This window comes from Asparagus officinalis, chromosome 3 (assembly GCF_001876935.1).
Source record: "Asparagus officinalis chromosome 3, Aspof.V1, whole genome shotgun sequence".
In the NCBI taxonomy this organism is placed as follows: Eukaryota; Viridiplantae; Streptophyta; class Magnoliopsida; order Asparagales; family Asparagaceae; genus Asparagus; species Asparagus officinalis.
In genome coordinates, this window is record NC_033796.1 from 40,068,187 (window position 1) to 40,090,896 (window position 22,710).

Genomic DNA, 22,710 nt, shown 5'->3' on the forward strand with positions numbered 1-22,710 from the left:
TTTCTTTGGGTTCTGGGTTTAAAATTGTTTGTTTCCAGTCAATAGAGTGTATTGGTCTATTGGAATAATACCCCATAAAAATTATTCATACTGTTATGCTTACTCGATCTCATCTCAGATGTTTGAGCGATCTGGCTAGATACCTATATTTCTCAATCGTTTTGTCCTTTGTTTCATCAATTTTTGGGATTTGGCGGTCATAATGTAATCAAATTTAACTCATCTTATTAATACTATATAATAATTTTAATAACCATATATTCATATAATTTTGTAATGAAATTAAAGAATACAACGATACCAATCAACGCGTTGCAATAACTAAGTCATACGTTTTATTACGATAGTAAGGATTTCAAAAATTTCCATCATACTAAGCAACTGTAATATAATAATCTGAAATATGATATTTAAATATACCCTTGTCAAGTCAACCGTAATACCGAAGTTACTAACGTCTAATCTACTCTATGATATCATACGACCAACGCGCACAAAACGTCATACCACATTGATGATCATGAACCTTAAGTCAACACAATGAATACGAAGTGGTTAGTTCAAAGTCAAAACTCAATAATGACACGAGCTCCAAACTCAACATAGTACTGCCAGATACTCAGACCTCATGACAGACGGGTACTCAAAGCCTGAATTAAAAGCCATCGCCACAGAAACGTATATTTAACTACAGCCATAACAAGTGATTCTTGGGTCCTCCTATATTATAATATATATATATATAGCTAGCCTGACGTGAAGAACTATCGTCATATTTGTCAATAGCATCGCCTGAATGATATACTCGTAATAAATTGAAATAGGATATATATATTATATATATAATATATATATTATGAGAAAAGATGAATCATGGTGCAAGGTGATGTATGCACATCGCTTAGGATCTACGTGTCGTTTCTCTTGAGGATGTAGCGGATCGCCGTGAGGCTGGTTTATTAATGGAAAACCTTAATAAAAGAGCACAGAATCTCATTCAAGCTACTCCAAGGCCTTTTCGTAAAAATAAACAATCCGCCACCAGTACAATCCTACCCTTCTCTTTCATTTCCGCCAAGAATCAGCAACAGCTTTGCGAGGGTCACCGACCCCTCCTGGTATCCTTCGTAACCAGGCTCGAAACCATTGCCCCTATAAAGATGCTCCAACGCCGCGCCACGACGGCTACGGGCCAAGCTCTCAGTCTCGATTATCGTACCCTAAAAGCGTCGCCGCCGTCCCCTTCCTAGCCATCAACTCCCCTCCTTCCTCTCCAAGCCTACGGACACAAAGTAGATTCGCCATGCGCAACGGTCCTGAGAAGCTTCGATCCGCCCGGGAGTCAGCCGCCGAGAGTTCTAAATACTGTACGTCGCTCATCCGCACATCGACCTGAAAGTGCACAGATCTCCAGGCACCTGCAGTCACTCTTAGCCCAGTCGAGGCTCCTCCGATTAGGAGATTTGGGCGAATTCCCGGAACGACCATCAACCTGCAAGGACCCGGATCAATCTGGGAATGTAATGCGCCCGGCTCTCGCGATTTGGCAAAAAACAGACACCCGCCCTCTGATCCTCAGAAACTCCTCCGTACTCGATCATTCCTTCATGAATGGCATTAATCAAGAAACACAACTGCAGAGAGTCGAAGCGTGCCTTCCGAGATTCCCTTCCCTACATTTCAATGCTCAAGCATCAACGCACCTGGAATCACTCAAATCTGAGTCCGTACGAAGAATCTACAGGGAAAACAAGCATACACCTCAAAAACGGAGTCCCCCGCGCACTCGCACACACCGGGCTACCTCTTGGTGTCTTAGCGAAAAATTGTCAAGTGATCTCCTAAGACACCTCTCTAGGTGAATGGCCATTGATGTTCTCGACCTGCGCACGAAGACACCAACCAAGATATCGTAATTTTAGACTCCCTTTCTGAATCTAAAATTTTTGTTGTAAGCCCATGATGTTATCAATGTTTGTCTCGGCCTGCGCCGAGACACCAGGGTGGTGTCTAGGCTCCTTAGACCCCTCATAAGCGCCTATTAAAATAGCCCCCTTACCTCTTTGTTTTGAGGATGGAAGTGAATTTTTGGAGGACACTTGGCGAAAGCCCATGTTGTTGCAATAATGCTACGTGAAGAGTGTTCCGCTCTGTTAATATGGTTTCTACACTTTGCCAAACTATACTTTAATTTTACACCTTTCTGACTATCAATTTCTCTCTGTAGGGCTACCACGATACACACTTGAGAACTTCCGGCATTTTATGTTACTTTTCGGAGATTTAATTGATTACACGCGAATAAATAGACTGAAAGACCACCTAAAGCCCTACAGACGACCACCTTTTCACACGCTTTCCTCAATATACCCACATCCTGAGCAACTGACGCAAATAGCAATTGATCTGCTTGCATTCAAAATCTTAACTCCTGATAAAATGTCACTTTCATGATTGAATAAAACTTCGGGTGTGTTCGGTATAGATCGATCACTTCACGACATTATCACGGATTGCCTAACAGGAGGGGAACTCTCCGACCTAAACCATGAGTGGGGGCAGCAGCTAACTACAATCCTTCATACTATTCTTGTAAAAGAACTTATCAAGAAGCCGACTGAGGAAAAGAAGGCGGTGATCTTCGGGGTCAAAGCGCGATAGAATGACCCGTAGATGATTGTAGATCATGATTACATGAAGACCTATAAAACTACTGTTGCTGAAACTCTATTCGTGGCTTCTTCATCTTATCCGTTCATATCTTCCGCCGCGGCACATGTCAAGACATGTCCTTGTGCCGGCGCTTTAGATATGCGGAAGCCAGTTCATCAACCTTGCATACAATACATTTCGTGCCATGCGGCTGTTCCACTCTTTCTTTGCAAGGGATTTTAGCTAAATTCAAGAAGATCTCTAGTACTGCCCGGCCGGGGACACTCCAGCTCCAGCCTCAAAGCCGGTACTATGGGTGGTCTCTTTCCTCCGGTCTTCTACTGGCTGTGCAGTTACGATCGCAATATAATTTGCTATATCTTTTCCATTTCTGATAACTGACTCTATTGTCTTCATGCCACACTGCTAAGCTGTTAGCTAGTTTTCTTTTTCTGCTAGTCTTGGTTTCATGAATAAGGAGGGACCATCTAGGTCTTACACTTCAGCATATTCGAAAGGCTTACCGCCGTCTTTTCGTCCTGAAGAGTACCTGGACACCGTGGAGGAGACCTACTCCCACTGAACAACTTTATATAGAGTCCCGAAGCTTCCGGCTTACGATCAATCGGCAAGAGGAACTACTCCTCTTATTCACTACGGCATCGAATCAGCTATTTGTACATATCCGTTGCTCTAATCAGCATCCATTTTATGGTCCCCTTTTGTTAGCTATTCTATGTTTGCAACTATAGCTATACGTTACAATACTAGTTTTTTTGGTCAAATAGGATCCAAGGAAAGCTGAATTAATTTCCTTCAATTCTAGAAAGACGTACGAGTTGCACATGCAGCCTCCTACCCAGATCCGAGAACTTAGAAGAGCGTGGTGCTAGCATGCCTCAAAAAAAAACAAGGAAAGGGATGACGGAATGTAACTGAAGAAAAAAAAATCAAAGGGATCATGGAACGCTAAGGATCATGAGAATTCTGGACAGGACCAACTGCGGGCAAGCCGTTCTATGTGCATGACTTTTCGTGACTGAGCCCAAGAGACAGAGATTTTGAGAAGATGCTCCGCCGTGAGGTTTAGCTTTTTTAACATCTTTCTTGCCAATTTACTTTATATTTTCCATCATAACTCTTGTGTAACCTCTTTGTCCTTACCATTCCATATGCCTTCTCGACCCTATAGAGATGTTTCTTCCAAAAAAGATGAAGTCCGGTACCATGAACAATAACAGCAGAAACCGCCATCTATCAACGGGCGTGTCGGAAAGCAAGAGGAGAGGAAGCGATGGACCCTCTGTACTTCCCTTAATCCTCTAGATCAACCAAGGAAAGGCCACAAAGAAGCGAGACGTGCTCTCCAGTATTGGATGTCCTAGAATGCGGACAAAAAAAGGTACAAAAAATGACAGAAGGCTCATACCTACCATCTATAGGACATCCCAGTGTAACACTGGGTCTTGATTATCTGAGAACCAACATTAATGAAGATCTCTCTTTACCAATTTTTCAGAATGACACAATGCGGTAACCTGTCTACTGGACCTTGATCTCTAATAATAATCTCTCGAATTGACTGATTCTAGTACGACAACCTTTCTCACAATGTACTGCACTACTAGTGCATACGTACATTGACAGTGCTGCCGACAGCCCAACGCCGCTATCTCGCTTAGCCATGCTTTATACTGATTAAGGCGACGGTCAACTCCCATCTGCACGATGCTAGGTTCTAAACAATTGTGTATTGATGACTCCTTTGATGTTGTATATCTAACAATAAACTTATATCATTAACTATTTTCTTCATCTCATCGGTCAATTTTTGTAGGTGATCGTTCGCATCCTCTCGTTATCGGCTCGCTGTAACAGATAAACAAGTGATAGTTATGACTCCGCATGAAAGATACATGCTCACAAGCACGGGCTTGCCCAGTCAGTTCGGTATCCTTCGTTCTTATTCACTAATTGGCTTGGATATTACTTTATTCTTCCCACAATCGCTTGCACATTATTGCTTATTCTTTTAGTAGCTTCTAGAAGGAAATCTTGAAATCGTGTGGCAAACGAATGAAGCGAAATGTTCTCGCCAGACAAGTTCTTGGACTGTGAAAGATTCTGATCCGTATTGTCAGCTCCGAACATTAATTTATGGATTTTAAATTCTATGGTGAAATCCATATCCATAAATTTTGGGATTTGAAACAAACACCCCGTTAGTCCATTACCCCCTCGAGAGACAATATGTCACCTAGGAAAGACAAGATTTCACATTTTATCATTTAGTTAAGCAGCAAAGTAAAAAAAAAACTCGAAAAACCGTAATACATATAGCCATCAATTATATTTCTTGAACTTAATGTTTTATCAAGTATAAGATTCCCCATCAGAAGGAAAAAAAGTCGCTCTGATCCAATTTTATGAGACTATCAGTCTATCACGTTGGGATATCATAATTTTCTCTAATGACATACGTTTTATGATGTTATCAATGACACAAGGGTTTGCGGGTATATATCTTTTTCATGTATGGTTCACAATATACACTGTTCTAAAATAATATATTATACTAATGGCTTGTTTGGATTGAGGGGAATAAGGGAGAAGGGAAGTTAATGGGAACCATTTAACTTGTTTGGAAACATTTAGGAGGTGAAGTTATCCACCCTAGTTCCCCTTAGTTCACCCCTTAATAGTATAAAATTTGTTACCCCCCAAATTGGGGTGTAACCAAGGGGAATGGAACTCTCTTCCCTTCTCTTCTCTCACCTAGTTTCCCTTAACTTCCTTTAACCCCATTGAAATCCAAACACGTCCTAAGATGAGGAAATTGACTATAAGATGATAGCCTATTTTATAAAGAGTTTTACTATAGTGACCCAAAATATAAAACCAACATGAGGGACAGATGAGTTGTTCATTTCCAATTGCATAATTAGCTGGTCATTATCTATTAGTCCCGTATTTAAATTTTTCTTATATAAAATAGACAGCCCATTGTTATGAGGAATTAGGATCCTCTCCTCATGGATCCCCTCCTAATATCTCCTAATGAGGAGATTTTGGCCATCAATCTGTCCATGGACGGTCAAGATTAACTCCTCCTCCCCCTCCTACTTCTCCTTATGAGGAGATCTTTGTTAGCTTGACTCGGTCATGGATGACCAAATCAACAACGGTTTCTCAGTAGAGAGAATCGTGGAGAACGTGAATTGGGGTTTGTTGAAAGATTTTCTCTCAGAGGTAGTTTGAGGGGGGTGGAGATGATGAGATTTCGGCCTATAAGTAGAGGAGTAATCTCCTTGAGAAAATACAACAAAAAAGAAAAATCAAGCCCTTTACCCATTACCGGAGCCCCCCTCAAAGATATCATCTTTCTTCTTCTCTGTGTTTCATTCACTGGTATCAGAGCTCGACGATTCTGCTGCGACGACGACTGCTACGATCGCTCGACCACTGCTGCAACAACGACTCTGTGATCTGATTTAAAAAAAAACAGTCACTCTCTCCATTTTTCTAGTTCCTGAAGAAGAAGCACTCTGTTGAAGAAGAAGAAGAAGGAAATGAAGCATTCATAATCCTTTGGTCGTAGCCTTGTCTCAAAGTTCAAAGCCACTGTACTCTTTTTGAAGAAGAGATTCCCTTTGTTGAGGTCTGCCAACGAATTTTTTTTTGCCTTAAAGCTGATAGCCAACTCTTTACAGCTAGCCTCCTCAAGTCTTGTCACATCTCTTTTTTTTCCTTTGTTGAGACTACACCCTTTTGTTTTTCGGTCCTACATCCAATCTACAACCAAGCCGGACTTAGACTTGTTCCTAGTCTTGTGACCCTACTCCTATCACGTGTCATAACCTACTCCTAGCATGTGTACTACCCACTTGATCATCTTCAAGGCCTACTCGTGACCTACCTGTTCAAATTCAAGATTAAAGCCCACGGGGCCCACTGCCTCAGCATTTGAAGAAGGTGACTTGCTCTCAAGACGTCAAAGCTTCGACAACAGATTCTTCGGTCAACACCCCTAAGTGACAAACTCGCTCAAATTGGAGCCTCTTTCATCAGCTCGCAAAAATCAGGTTCATTTTAATTTATTTATTTATTTATCTATTTTTTTGTGTATTTGTCAAAATATCAACCTTATACAAATTTAAATTGAATTTAGTTTTAGTTCTCTACCGAATGGCTAGTAAACTCGTTCTATCATAACTAGAGAAAATTGACAAATTCAATGGCAGTAATTATGATATGTGGCATAGAAAAATAGGGTATGCTCTTATTCATGACAATATTGATGATATAATCGAAACCACTGCTCCAACCCTTACTGATAAATCTACACTTGAAGAAAAAAAAGGGTTTGAACAGTGGAAGTCGAAAGACAAAAAGGCGAAAAGTCTTATGCTCATGTTCATGGAAGATAATTTAATCAAAGTTTTTGAAACTTATAAAACTTCCATGGACATGTGGAATGCAATAAAAGAAAAATACGACACTGCTTCTGAAGTTAACATTCAACTCCTCTTGCATAAGTATAATTCTTGTCGTATGCAAGAGGGAGACAATGTCGTAGAGCATATAAATAAAATGATTGTCATGGCTAAGGACTTATCCACTGCTGGGACCGAAATCCCGGAAAGAATACAAGTGGCAACCATTTTGAATAGTCTTCCCCCTTCACTTGCTGTGATTGCCACCACATTAAGAATGAATCCTGCCATTAAGTCTGTCACTGATCTTCCTATGCACCTAATGATAGAACATGACTTAATAGCCAGTAGAAAGGAACCAGAACTGAGTATGGTGCAGCAAGAGCTGAATTATGCCCGCCAGAGGCATAATGCTGGAAGCTATAAAAACCCTGGTTCTAGTAAACCACAACCACGAGGACCGAAATCACAGCAGTTCATGAGAAAGAAAGTACCCCGCGGAGCCTGCTACAATTGTGGAAAGTTCGGGCATTTCAAACCCAATTGCCCACAAGGTGAAAAGCAGGAGAATAATGGAGGCTATAAGCATCTAGAACAAGGGGGTACTAGCAAAAGAGAATTCGTCGATGTGACGGAATATAATGCTGTGATGACGGATATCAGTGGTTGGTGGATCGACTCTGGTGCGACTAGGCATATCGCAAAGGACAAGAATGGAGTCGTAGAATTTACCGAGCTAAAGAAAGGAGAACAGAGAATCTATATGGGAAATAATACCTATCTCGATGTAGAAGGTATTGGTTCGTATAGATTGGATCTTGGGGACAGCATTCTTGTCCTCAAAGATGTGTTCTATGCGCCAGGAATTAGACGCAATCTGATCTCTGTTCCCAGCTTGATGAAGAAAGGACTGGAAGTGAGGTTCTATAATAACAGGGTTTCTATAGGCAAGAATAATAAAGTGTATGCTATGGATAAATATGTACCCGAGCATGAATTATGCATTCTTCCAGTAGTTTGTAATAATTCTGATAACAAAATTTCGAATTTGAACTACTTGTCTTGTTATATTTCTGAATCTAAATTGTGGTATTCTAGACTAGGACATGCTAGTATTTCAAAAATGAAAGAAATTATCAGAATGAACTTGCTTCCTGCACTATCTAATGTTCAATTGCCACCATGTGAACATTGTTTAACTGGTAAAATAATTAGAAAACCTTTTATTGGCGGACATAGAGCCAATGAACTTTTAGGGTTGATACACTCGGATATTTGTGGTCCCCTAAGTATCAAAACTCATAGTAATAAAGAATATTTTATTACTTTTATAGATGATTATTCCAAGTTTGCACACGTCTATCTTATATTCAGAAAATTAGAAGCTTTTGACTGCTTTAAGAGATATAAGACAGAAGTTGAAAACCAACTTGGATTGAAAATCAAAATTCTGAGAACTGATAGAGGTAGAGAATATAATTCTAAAGAATTTGAAAGTTATTGTATTCAGCATGGAATTAAAAGGCATACGATAATGCCGTATACACCACAACAGAATGGTGTTGCTGAAAGAAAGAACAGAACATTATTAAATATAGTTAGATGTATGTTGTCTTATTCTGGTCTCTCTAAAAACTTTTGGGGAGAAGCATTGTTAACTACAAACTACATTTTAAATAGAATTCCCACCAAATCAGTTGTATCTACACCTTATGAATTATGGAATGGGAGGAAACCTAATTTGAGTCATTTCAGGAAGTGGAGATCTATAGCCCATGTTCTCATTCCATGTCAACTTAGAGATAAGTTGGATTTTAAAACAATAAAGTGTAGATTCATAGGGTATTCAGAAAAGTCAAAAGGTTATAAGTTCTACAATAAAGAAAAAGGAGTCATTGAAAGCAGAGATGCTACATTTCTAGAGAATCTAGAGGAAGAGGAACAAGTTCAAGAGGAAACAGAACCTCTAACTGTAATAGATGATGATTATTACAGTGTTGTTCCCACTAATGACCCTGATATTGTGAATGAACCTAACCTTGAAAATGATGAAATACCTATGGAAAATAATGTACCTAATCAACCAGTTGTAGGTAACAAAAGGCCAAGAACACAACCTTCATGGATGGATGATTACTATTTGTATTCATGTGAGTCATCCTGTTTTTCGGGAGATACAAATATAAAAGAACAAGATCCCTTAACTTTTTCTGATGCGATGAAATCGCATGAATCAGCTTCATGGCTAGAATCTATGAGAGAAGAACTTGATTCCATAGAAAAGAATAAGGTATGGGAGTTATGTGATCTACCAGAAAATAGAAAAGCCATAGGATGCAAATGGGTGCTCAAAAAGAAATATCGTGTTGATGGATCTATTGATAAATTCAAAGCACGGTTAGTTGCCAAAGGTTATAACCAGAAGGCAGGAATAGATTTTCAGGAGACGTATTCTCCTGTAGCTAAATTTGCATCCATTAGAATTATTTTAGCTATTGTTGCATATCTTGATTTGGAGTTATTCCAAATGGATGTTAAAACTGCATTCCTTAACGGAGAGTTGAAGGAAGCAATATATATGCAACAACCTGAAGGTTTTCAGGTAAAAGAACATGAACATAAAGTTTACAAATTAATAAAATCTCTATATGGTTTAAAATAGTCTTCTAGACAATGATATCTCAAATTTCATGATGCAGTTACTAAACTTGGTTTTATTCAAAATAAATTAGATAATTGTGTATATGTCTTGAAAAGTGGGAGCAAGTTTACTATATTATCCTTATATGTGGATGATATATTGCTCGCTGGAAATGACATAGAAATGTTGAATAAAACCAAGACAGATCTCAGCAAAAAGTTTGAGATGAAAGACATGGGAGATGCATCATATATTCTTGGAATTCAAATAATTCGAGATAGAGAGTCTAGAATGCTAAGTTTAAACCAAGAAAAATATTTAAGATCAGTTCTTAAAAGGTTTGGAATGGAGAATTCCAATCCGGCACCAACTCCGTTGGTTATGGGAAAGAGATTATGTAAAGAGCAAAGCCCTGGAGAGGGGCAGAAGCCATTAGATGTTCCTTATGCTCAAGCAATTGGAAGCTTGATGTATGCAATGTTGTGCACCAGACCTGATATAGCTTATGCTGTGAGTCTAGTCAGTAGATATCAAAGTAATCCAGGACCAGCACATTGGGAAGCTGTTAAAAGGATTATGAAGTATATCAGATGTACATTGACTCATAGATTAGTTTATCATGCTGATTCGCTTGAACTCCTCGGTTATTCCGATGCTGATTTCGGAGGTGATAAAGATGATGGAAAGTCCATTTCGGGACATTTATCTTTGGAGGAGGAGCTGTTTCTTGGAGTAGCAAGAAACAAGGGTGTGTTGCTAGATATACGCAAGAAGCTGAATATATAGCTCGTAGTATGGCAAATACACATGCTGTCTGGATAAGACGGTTTTTGATTGATCTTGATCTCAATTTGTTAGAAGGACCTATTGATATTTATTGTGATAATCAAGCAGCAATTAGCTTAATCAATAGTGGTGCGAATAGCTCCAAAGGAAAACATATTGAGATCCAGTATCACTATATTCGAGATATTGTAGAAAAGGGAGAAGTCAAAGTGACTTATATCCCTACTACAGATATGATTGCTGATCCTTTGACAAAAGGAATACCAGCGGAATCTTTTATCAAACATGTAAGTTTGATGTGACTTAGGAATAAATAAGTCCAAGTAAAATAAGAGTTACTCTCTACGTATAGTGAGAGTAATGGTAAGCAGAAACATCTGATCTTACGGATAGTGGGAGGCATATCACTTGGTTGATTTGGTCAAGTGGGAGATGTTAGCTTGACTCGGTCATGGATGACCAAATCAACAACGGTTTCTCAGTTGAGAGAATCGTGGAGAACGTGAATTGGGGTTTGTTGAGAGATTTTCTCTCAGAGGCAGTTTGAGGGGGGTGGAGATGATAAGATTTCGGCCTATAAATATAGAAGTAATCTCCTTGAGAAAATACAACGAAAAAGAAAAATCAAGCCCTTTACCCATTACAGATTTCATTAGGAGATATTAGGAGGGATCCATGAGGAGAGGATCCCAATCTGGCGGAGCCCCACACACACAGATATGATAAGGCAGCGTGTTTCGCACGTGCTTTTTTTTCCCGGCTAAGATTTGTGCTCAGTCGCGAACCAACGAAACCAGTGACGTGACGTCACCCTTCTCCTGCCTATAAAATACCCTCATCTTCTCCCATCTCATCAGCCGACCACAATGGTCCGAGTTCTCACCGTCGACCAAGTCACCCCTGAAGCCTCCTCCTCTCTTTATGCTGCTACGCGGGACACCGTACCGCTGTCCCTGTTTGACGCCTACTGGATCACGCCTCCGCCGATCCAACGCCTCTTCCTCTTCCCCAAAACCTTATCCCCTTCTCCTCCATCACCAACTCCCTAAAATCCTCCCTTTCAAACCCTAACTAAGTCCCTTGCTCGCTGGGAAGCTCACCTACCTCCCTCCACCGATGAAGTCATCGTCGACCTCAGACAAGCCACCGGCGTCGAATTCATCGAGGCCGAGTCCGACGCCGACGTAAACAAGCTGGCCGTGATCCGGTCCACGATACCGAGGCCTTTATCAGTCTCTGCCGGACATTGACACGAGGTCGATGCGATGCTGTGATGGCGGTGATGGCGACGGTGTTCTCCGGCGCGGAGTGGCGTCGCGGGTGACGGTTCACCACGCGGTGGCGGATGGGAAAGGGGTGTTGGATGTTTATGGATATGTGGGCCGCCTCTTGTAGAGGAGAGGACGCGGTGAGCTTGCCGGTGCATGATCGGGCGGTGATCGTACACGAGGGAGGTGAGGAGATCGCGAGACGGTTCGTGAAGGCGTTGGCACCGGAGATTCCCAAGGTAATTAAGATGGCTACGTCGATATATTTATTATTTTATTTTTTTCTCTTCTTAATTTGTACTGGGCCCACATCATGAGGCTTTCATTCCATAGTCTAACAACATGGCGTTATTATTAGTGGTCATGGCAAAATGGATCCAAAACCAATTACCCACTCATATCCATCCGCTAAATGAACCATTCAAACCCATCCATTTAGTTAAATGGACTATAAATATGTGGCTGTAGTTTTTATTAAAGATAAATGAGTCATTAATGGGCAGGTACCCACCTATTTACCCGTTTAGATGGATATTGTTTTAAAACACCCCCGACGCTTCAACAATTACAAAACTTATTTTTAAAAGTTAAAAATTATAGAAAACACTTAAAATGACTAACAACCCCTTAAAATTTTGAGATTTGTAAAAAATACCCTCAAAATTTAAAATATTATAAAAACGCCCTCAAGAGTTAAAAATTATAAAAAAAACTATCAAAATTTTCTAACCTAAAACGCCCTCAAGAGTTAAAAATTATAAAAAAAACTATCAAAATTTTCTAACCTCACAGATGACACATAAAATTCAAAAATTACCAACAGCCCCCTGAAATTTTATAATTTACAAAAAATACCCTTAAAAGTTGTAAAAAATAAGAAAAACACCCTCAAGACTTTAAAATTACCAAACAATCTTAGAGTTTTCTAAACTTGCAAATGACATATGAAATCTAAAAAAATTCGATAGTCCCCTATAAATTTAAAATTTACAATTAACACCCTCAAAGTTTTAAATTTTTAGAAAAATACCCTCTATAGTTTAGAATTACAAAACCATCCTGAAATTTCAAAACCTATAAATGACACATGAAATCCAAAAATTACTAGCAGCCCCTGTAGATTTATAATTTACAAAAAGCAACCTCAAAGTTTAAAAATTACAAAAAACACCCTCAAGAGTTCAAAACTACAAAACAATCTTAGAATTTTCTAAACTTACAAATGACACATGAAATCTAAAAAAATTTGGCAGTCCCCTATAAATATCAAATTTGCATGTAACACCCTTAAACTTTTAAAAATTATAAAAAACACCCTCAAGGATATATAAATATAAAAAGTAGGCGCTCACAATTCTTTGGTTAGGTACTTATATGCGTATGCGGCCAAGTGTAATTTGCAAAACTTGCGTCTATTGCGCGAGAAATAGGAGAGAAAGAGAGCGTGTATTATTATCCGGCGTGATAAAAAAAATTCAAGGAGAATCACTTGGGGACACTCTGTAATTAAGAACAAACATGGAAAAAATAATAGACTTTAACCAACAACAAATATGAAGAAATGAACAATTACGCTCATAGCTCATGGATTTTGAACAAATGAAAAAAAAACACCATCTCTCTCAAAGCAGTTCACGCAAGGCTAAGGAGGTGCAGGATTTTTAAGATCCTCGGAGTGGGACGTGATATTTTTACCGTATTTAATTTGTTGTCAAATTTAGACGGCAAAAAGATTTAGTTAGGATTTTTTTATGGAATGTGTGGTGCGTGGGTTTTTAGAGCCAAATTTAGTTAGGATGTTTTTATCAAATAGAGCTGTTAGGTAGCGTGGTTTTGTAAACCGTGCAAGGTGGGGTTTTCTGAAGATATTTTGTCATTTCTTTGTTCTGTCCTAATTTGACCCTAAGATGATGAAGAGCTGAATTAAATGTTAAGGGTACTCCGGTATTCTAAAAAATTTGACACATGACCAAAGTAATGGCTTTTTTTAAATAACCGAGCAGGCAGTAAACTAGACTTATTACGAGTTCATCTCTTCTTTTACTCAGCCCTGTCATCATTTTCTTCTTTTGCTCACAATTTTGTCCTAATTTTTTCCAAATAGTCGATTCAATTGAGAAAGAAATGTTTACAGAAAACCCCCTGAAAGTTTGTAGAAAACCCCCTAAAAGTTTACAAAAAATCCCTAAAAGTTTACAGGAAAACCCCCTGAAAGTTTACAAAAATAACCCTAAAAGTTTACATAAAACCCCTAAAAATTTGTAGAAAACCCCCTGAAAGTTTGTAGAAAAACCCCTAAAAGTTTACAGAAACCCCCCTGAAAGTTTACAAAAAAACCCCTGAAAATTTACAGAAATCCCCTAAAAGTTTACATAAAATCCCTAAAAGTTTGTAGAAAACCCCCTGAAAGTTTGCAGAAAAACCCCTGAAAGTTTACAAAAAATCTCCTGAATATTTGCAGAAAACCCCCTGAAAGTTTATAGAAAACCCCCTAAATGTTTATAGAAACCCCCCAGAAAGTTCACAGAAAACTCCCTAAAAGTTTATAAAAAACCCCTGAAAGTTTGCAAAAAACCCCCTAAAAGTTTACAGAAAACCCCCTAAAAGTTTTGCAGAAAACCCCCTAAAAATTTGCAAAAAAACCCCTAAAAGTTTGCAGAAAATCCCCTAAAAGTTTACAAAAAAATCCCTAAAAGTTTGCAGAACCCCCCCAAAAAGTTCACAAAAAACCCCCTAAAATTTTGTAAAAAACCACCTAAAAATTTGCAAAAAAACCCCTGAAAGTTTGCAAAAAACCCTGAAAGTTTACAGAAAACCCCCTGAAAGTTTACAGAAAACCCCCTAAAAGTTTGCAGAAAACTCCTCTGAAAGTTTGCCAAAAACCCCTAAAAGTTTGCAAGTAGATCCCTGAAACTTACATATATATAGAAGCATCATAGTCATAACTAAATAGGTTATTGGGTCACCTATGAACCATCCATTTAGTAAATGGGTGGTTGAGAAGTGAGTCAAGTGACTCATTTATCAAATGCTAAATGGGTCATAAATGGTCAAGTGGTTATAAATGTGCCCACACATTTATGACCTAACCAAGATCCAACCAAAACCACCTATTTAACATCGACAGCGGATGAGATGGGGCTCGCCGATCACCATCGCCGAAGAGTTATGACGTACTTGATTTCTCCTTCACTTGAAACAAGTCTGAGCACGAACACCTTTTTCAGTATTATTAATATATAGCTTTTGCGTGTCGCAAGCTGCACACGTAGACATACTAGTTAATCTTTTTATTACAATTTTTTTCAGATTAATTAGCATTCTCTTATATGTGCTTTATCCCACATGATATAATCATTCATAAGTTTTGTATTATGTAATACGTATATCTCAATTCTTAAACTGTAAGAAGATCTATAAATTAATCTATTAAATTTTTATTAAGAATTATTCTTTTTTATATTAAGCTTATGATTGATTAGTCCATTGTGTTGGGAATTATCAAATAAATAAAGATTATAGCATGAATTTAAACCCGGAAATTAAATAAATAATACATCAAATATAGATAATATAAATTAGAGAAACAGGCCTGACGGGAGCAGTCGTGTAAACACTGCCCTAGAAGATTGAGGACCCGCCTATCGCCCTGGCGCAGATGATCCCTTCTCCCCTAGCGGTAAAAACCCCCGGAAACGGCCCGGCCTCTGCACTCGGGCGAGAGTGCAGAGCTTCAGCTCAGATGAAGAAGTTGTCCATAAAGTAAAACTAAAGTATAGATGAAAATAATATGTAGAGGAGAAAAGAAAACAAGATAAGTTTTCCATATTTTTCTTCATTTTTCTTGAGCTCAACATATGTTGTTTATATAGGGGTTGAAAAGAGCCGTTACAAAATCCCTCAATAAATTTCGTAACGTTCGTCATAATGTATAGTCATTATGCCCATTTTAATTACAAATTAAAACACATTAAAACATATTTTAATTACAAAAATTTATTAGAATTCATTAAGGCAAATTTCCTTTTCTTTAAAAATATCCAAACACAAACTCCATATTTAGCCAATGCCACTTAACCTTACCTCTACAAATATTTCTGTTTTTCTGTTGATCAACGCTAAATAGTTGCTAATATTAGAGAAACATAGAAATACAGTTTTTCCTTTCTAATAAAGGCGTATATTCGGTTAACAGATCTCTCAACAGCTATCTCGATAACTGGACAACCGATTCCTTTCATCTTAATCTTCAATATAAATTCTAATCCTCTCATTCTTTCTTTTTCAATTCCATATCAAATTTATTCCAGCTTTCTTCTTCTTTTGTTGAGCAGAAGCTAGCAGTCTTCGTGCTCAAATGGCTCAAGCCTCAGAGATGAACAATAGCGTGTTGAATTCGACAACTCCTAGTGTAGAGCTAGAGTGTTTCTCCCCTTATATGATCATCACCAATGGAATATGGCTTGACGACGATCCTCTAAGATACTCTCTCCCTCTTTTCCTTATCCAACTCCTTATAATAACGCTGACCAGTCGCACTCTTAATGCTATCTTGAAACCCTTTGGCCAGCCTATGGTCCTCGCTGAGATCCTAGTATGTTGATGCAAACAAGTATCATATTTTTCTTATTTCAATATTAAATTTTGATAGATGATGATTTTTGACATTTACAAATGCAGGCAGGGATGCTGCTGGGACCATCTTTTGTGGGAAAATTCTTTCAAGGATTTCAGGCTCATTTCTTTCCACCAAGAAGCATCAGCATACTGTCGTCGATGGGTAACTGTGGCCTACTTTGCTTTGTGTTCATGGTTGGAGTTGAGATGGACATAAATGTGCTAAGGCAAATGAAGAAGAAAGTAATGGCTATCGGAGCGATTAGCATTGTGCTTCCTTTTGCGATCACCTTGACTGCTGCCTACCTCTTTCGCGGCTATTTCCTTGAAGAAAAAAAGAACAATGCCTTTTATGTCTATCTCGCTCTGGCTCTATCAATCACTACATTTCCTGTGCTCGCTCGAGTCCTTAGAGATCTCAAGCTTCTGAACACAGAGGTCGGTCGAGTTTCCATATTGTCCTCTGTCGTCAACGATCTGTTCTCTTGGGTGTTGCTTGCCCTTGTCGCTGTACTCTCAGGAACTATGAGAGCCGATAAAGGGATGGACGGCCTACCATTCCTCTACATCTTGCTGTCGAGCCTGGGCTTCTTTATCATCTGCGAAGATTTGAAATATAATCCACCATATAAAATAGAATTTTAAAAAATGCACCTCTTTGATTTGGTTCGCTCATATATTGATCATTTATCATTAGGCAATATATGATGCAAGAAGCGTAATTAAATAAATGCATATGAATTTTTCTCATAATTCCGATTCCTCTTATTCCAAACCAAAACTCCTAAAGCGAAAAGATTAAAGTTTTACCCGGGTAGTTAGCCAGGTAAGGATAGTAATAGAGGCTGATCAAAGATCAATTAAGTACCCCGTTCAAAGATCAATTAAGTACCTTGTTCCTTGCAGAGCGCATTACGTAACCCTTAAACCTTGCCTTAGACACCAACTAATCCAAGAAAACTTGAATCGGTTCACTCAATGAGTTTTTGTTCCTTAACAGTATATAGAAACTTTAAATTATTTCCTGCAATCATTTAAATTGCCTAGCAATTATACTGCAAACATATGTTGGATAAGGCCGAGGAGGGGTTTACCTATTGATGTTCGAACCTCATGATTTTCATGTCTTGAGAGTAAAAACATATCTGCTGCAGACAACTGCCACAGAAGTTGCTGAACAAATTTGCATTCACTTTTACCACCTTCTGTACTAAGCTTATTAGATGCATAAATACACTAATGTATGAAATTATTAATAGAAGGCATCATATTATTGATAGCTTAAAGAAATAAAAGTATTAAACCATGAACAAATCCAGATATTTCAAAGCATCTATTTTGTTTTCTTTATTCTTGTCAAAACCATGCATATGAGACTTTTAAACAAAAAAAAAAATTAAAAGCTCAAATTATTTATTGGTGATCATCAACGTTCAAATACAGAGCATATTCACTAGCACAAGGGAATAAGGGTAGGCTTTAGATGATTCTAACAAATATAAACTAGGCTTTTAGAAACCAATAAAGGTTCTTTGATATTCGTAACTTACAATAATTATTGATTATAAATCAACTATAAGACAAATGTAATTAACTGTTAAATTAAATTAACAGAAATATTTAGCTACAATTTTTTAATTATTAATTTTTTTTTTAAAAAAAATAACCAAAACTGTTTACATGAACAGTAACTTTTTAAATAAAATGAACAGTGCCGTTTTCAAAATAAATGAACAGTAACATCATTTTTAAAATTAAACAGTAACGTCATTTTTTAAGAATGAACAGTAACGACATTTTTATAAATGAGCATTAACATTCTTAAAAATAAATAAATAGTAACGGTTACATTTTTTTTTAAATTTTTTTTTAACAGTAACCAATTTTTTTTAACAAAAAATTAATTAATAGATAAGCAATTTAGTAGCAATAATTTTTTTTTAAATTCGGATGAACAGTAACCATCTCGAATAAACAGTACTTTAAAAATTATTTTTCCGGATTTAAATCAAAAGCTATAAACATATCAATCTTCTAGATTGTTGGGAATTATCAAATAAATAAAGATTATAGCATGAATTTAAACCCGGAAATTAAATAAATAATACATCAAATATAGATAATATAAATTAGAGAAACAGGCCTGACGGGAGCAGTCGTGTAAACACTGCCCTAGAAGATTGAGGACCCGCCTATCGCCCTGGCGCAGATGATCCCTTCTCCCCTAGCGGTAAAATCCCCCGGAAACGGCCCGGCCTCTGCACTCGGGCGAGAGTGCAGAGCTTCAGCTCAGATGAAGAAGTTGCCCATAAAGTAAAACTAAAGTATAGATGAAAATGATATGTAGAGGAGAAAAGAAAACAAGATAAGTTTTCCACATTTTTCTTCATTTTTCTTGAGCTCAACATATGTTGTTTATATAGGGGTTGAAAAGAGCCGTTACAAAATCCCTCAATAAATTTCGTAACGTTCGTCATAATGTATAGTCATTATGCCCATTTTAATTACAAATTAAAACACATTAAAACATATTTTAATTACAAAAATTTATTAGAATTCATTAAGGCAAATTTCCTTTTCTTTAAAAATATCCAACACATTGTTCTTTAAATCCACATCCACATGTCAACATTGTCTTCAACACGTTTTATAGAAAAAGAAAATTTTATAGCAATTCTTTTTAGAGTCTAAATTGTTGATTCATTCTCATGGTTTTAACTTTGTCTATATCTGAGACAGACTATTTTATTAAATTTTGATTAAGAATTATTCGATATATTTTATTTTAAACTTATGATTAGTCCATTGTTTTTTATATTCGAATCTCAATATGGTCTTCAATAAGTTTTTGAAAAAGAAATTTTTATAGCAATTCGATATAGATACTAAATTGTTGATTCCTTCTCATAGTTTTGAGTTTAACGCTTACTATATCTACAAATTAGTTGAAACTTGACATAACTTAGAGTTCAAGTTAATCTCGCAAAACTCCCCGGGTTCATGCATGTTTTGTGAAATTAACCATTTAAAAGTTCTAGGGCGAGCCAAAATTTAAATTTTAAAGGCATTCTTGCTATTTATTGTTAAATATGGCCATCTATAAAATTTCAGTTAAAGAAAGTCACGTTGATAAGAAAAAATGTATGCACATAAAAATTACTACTTAGTGACTGCCATTATTCCTAATGAATAACATAAAAACTTTCAAGTTTATGTAAGTACAAAATCCACAAATTAACACGAACCAAATGACTAAACTCAAAACTACTACAAGTACATAAGTAGATAATTAACATTCAAACAATTTCTACGTGTACTATAGATCAAATAGTTTTCATCTCCAAGAAGGATACTTAAGCACATATCTTCTCCACTCCTCCGACTCTTTCTCTTCATCACATTCTTCACCGCCTGTGCAAACTCCTCCACCTTCACTACTTAATTTCTTTCCTTCTCTCTCAACTATTACGCTATTCGCCAACACCTCTTCTACCAGTTTTTGATTCAAAAATTAATCGTACTCGATCATGTAGGTTTGTCTTCTTTCTTCATTATCTATATTTTGATTAAGGATTGAAACTTCGGTTGGAGAAATTTGATAAGATTTTATTGTCAGTTATAGTGATTTTATGGAGAGGGGAATAGTTGTAATGTTTTTCAGTATGAGTGTGAAAAAATGTTATGTTTAGGATCAAGAGTTATTGGAGAGGGATTATGAGAGGATGTTTAATTGAAAATTTGATGGTAATCAATTGGGAGGTTATGAAAAAATGAGCACGTTTGTGTCTTCGTGTATGTATGAATGGATGTATGATTAATGGGGATGTAATAAAAAATTGAGTATACATGTATTTTCATGTATGTATAGTTCGATGTATTTTAGGGCATTTTGTGAAGAAATTTTTTTAACACATCAACCCACCTTTATAATGATATTAGATTTCTCGTAGTTTTCGAGTTTTATTATAAAAAAAAAGTAACTTTTTGTCTTCATGCCACAGATGCCGGCTCATCCTCTCCCTATAGAGCACCGCCTCCGTCTCCAACGTCGAACCTTCATCCTCTCGTCCTCCGCCGTCCAATCCCTCAAAGACCGCATCCTCTCCCAATCCAATGGCTCACATTCTCCCTCCACATTCACCGCCATCTCAGCCCACGCATGGGTCTCCATCGCCAAAACCATTGCTTCTGCCGCTGTTGACGTCACCAACCTCATCTTCCTTGCCGACTGTCGTTCCCGCCTTAACCCTCCCCTCCCCGACTCCTATGCTGGCAACTGCGTGGGCCCCTGCTACGCCACCGCCATGTGGCACGCCCTTCTGGGCCCTCAAGGGCTCTTGCTCGCGCAGGCGGAGGTCGCACGTGCTGTACAAGAGCGGGCGAAGGACCCATTGAGGGGGTGCGAGAATTGGGTAGAGGAGTTCATGGGGGTAGCGGAGTCGGGTCGGGTGGTTGTTTCTGGTTCACCTAGGTTTAGGGTTTATGAGACGGATTTCGGGTGGGGGGAGTTGGGTCGGGTTGAGTTGGTCTCCATGAATAAGGATATGGAGGTAGTGTTGGTGGGAGGGAGGGAGCCAGGCTCGGTTCAGGTGTCGATTGTATTGGACCCGGGTCAGATGCGTTTGTTTGCTGAGGTGTTTTTGGATGGACTGGAGGTTTAAAATGCAATATGGGGAAATTGTTTATGGAGCCACGGAGCAGATGTTTACCTATCCGCTGATTGACTAGTCGTATTGATGACTTGGTTCGTATCTAGACTGCCAGCTATCTTTGAAATGTGTTGATTATTAATTCTTTGGACCGCAGTTATTTGGCTTTTTTCCCCCGCATTGAACACGCCGGTCAATTGCAGAAGGGTCACATCAATTTATATTCTCTTTTTTATGGTTTTTTTTTTTAGGTAAGAAAAGCTGGAGCAAATAAATTTTGAGATGCATTACTTTTTATTCTGGCAACCGTGATTTGAATTTGTCAGCATGTAATAGATCGAGGAGGCAAAAATCTAAATTGAAATGTTTTTGGTATGTTTATTGTTAGCTTGACTTGGTCATTGATGACCAGATCAACCACTGTTTCTCTGTTGAGAGAATGGTGGAGAACATGAATCATGGGTGGTTGAGAGAAAATCTCTCATGGGGGCGGATCTGAGGGGTAGAGATGATGGGTTTAGCCCCTATATAAGGAGGACCATTCTCCTTGAGAAAAAACAAAGAAAGCAAAAGCAAAACCACTTACCCATTACCGGAGCCCCTCAGAAATATCAGTTCTTCCTCCTCTTTGCTTCTCAGAGTCCAATCACTGGTATCAGAGCTGAAGGTTCTTCATCATCTCTTATTCTGCTATTTTCCCAACAAAGAAGCCCTCTCTGTTGAAGAAGAAAGTTCAGTTGAAGAAGAAGAACCAGCAACAACATTCTTGAAGAAGAAAAGTAAGCCTACCCAATATCCTTCGGTTAAAAGACAGCCTACTCAAAGTTAATCTAGTCTACGCTCTGTTGTTTCAAAACTGTTGTTCATAGCCTACTCCCTTTTATTTTTCGGTCCTACTCTTTGTTCATAGCCTAGCCACAGGCCTACACCTACAAGCCTAACCTACACCCACATGTCTACATCCAACTAGCAGGTCTTATTGTTTTCGTCCTACTTATAGTCTATATCCCCATTGCTTACTGGTCCTAGAATCAACATCCCTATTGTTCACTGGTCCTACAAATGTCCTATTAACACATCTTCAAGGCTCTCTCCCATCAAAGCACGTGAGCTCAAAGCATACATCTGCATTAACATAAATTGGGCCTTCTTGTTGGGCCTTGAGTATGTGCTTGTTTGCTGGCCCGGCTGTTCCAACTTGATCATCTCCAATTCAGTCAGAAACGACGACAAAACTTCGACAAGTGCTGATCCAATCTACACCGCTGAGTGACAATCTCGCTCAGTTTCTCAACTCACAAAAATCAGGTTCATTTTAATTAATTTATTTATTTATCTAACTTTATTTTAGTATAATTGTCAAAATATCAACCTTACACATATTTTAAAATTAATTTTAGTTTTAGTTCTCTACCGAATGGCTAGTAAACTCGTTCTATCAGAACTAGGCAAAATTGACAAATTTAATGGCAGTAATTATGATATGTGGCATAGAAAAATAGGATATGCTCTTATTCAAGACAACATTAATGATATAATCGAAACCACTGCTCCAACCCTTACTGATAAATCTACACCTGAAGAAAAGAAATGGTTTGAACAGTGGAAGTCGAAAGATAAAAAGGCGAAAAGTCTTATGCTCATGTTCATGGAAGATAACTTAA

At 37.9% G+C, this 22,710-nt stretch overlaps 1 protein-coding gene across 1 annotated transcript; it reads left to right on the forward strand.

Annotated features, from left to right (window-relative positions):
* LOC109833894 (anthocyanin 5-aromatic acyltransferase-like) lies at nucleotides 11,557–21,296 on the forward strand. Its single transcript, XM_020401748.1, is given in 4 exon segments — nucleotides 11,557–11,815; nucleotides 11,818–11,871; nucleotides 11,873–12,019; nucleotides 20,399–21,296. Coding segments are annotated over 4 exon segments (891 nt in total). The 5' UTR covers nucleotides 11,557–11,785; the 3' UTR covers nucleotides 21,059–21,296.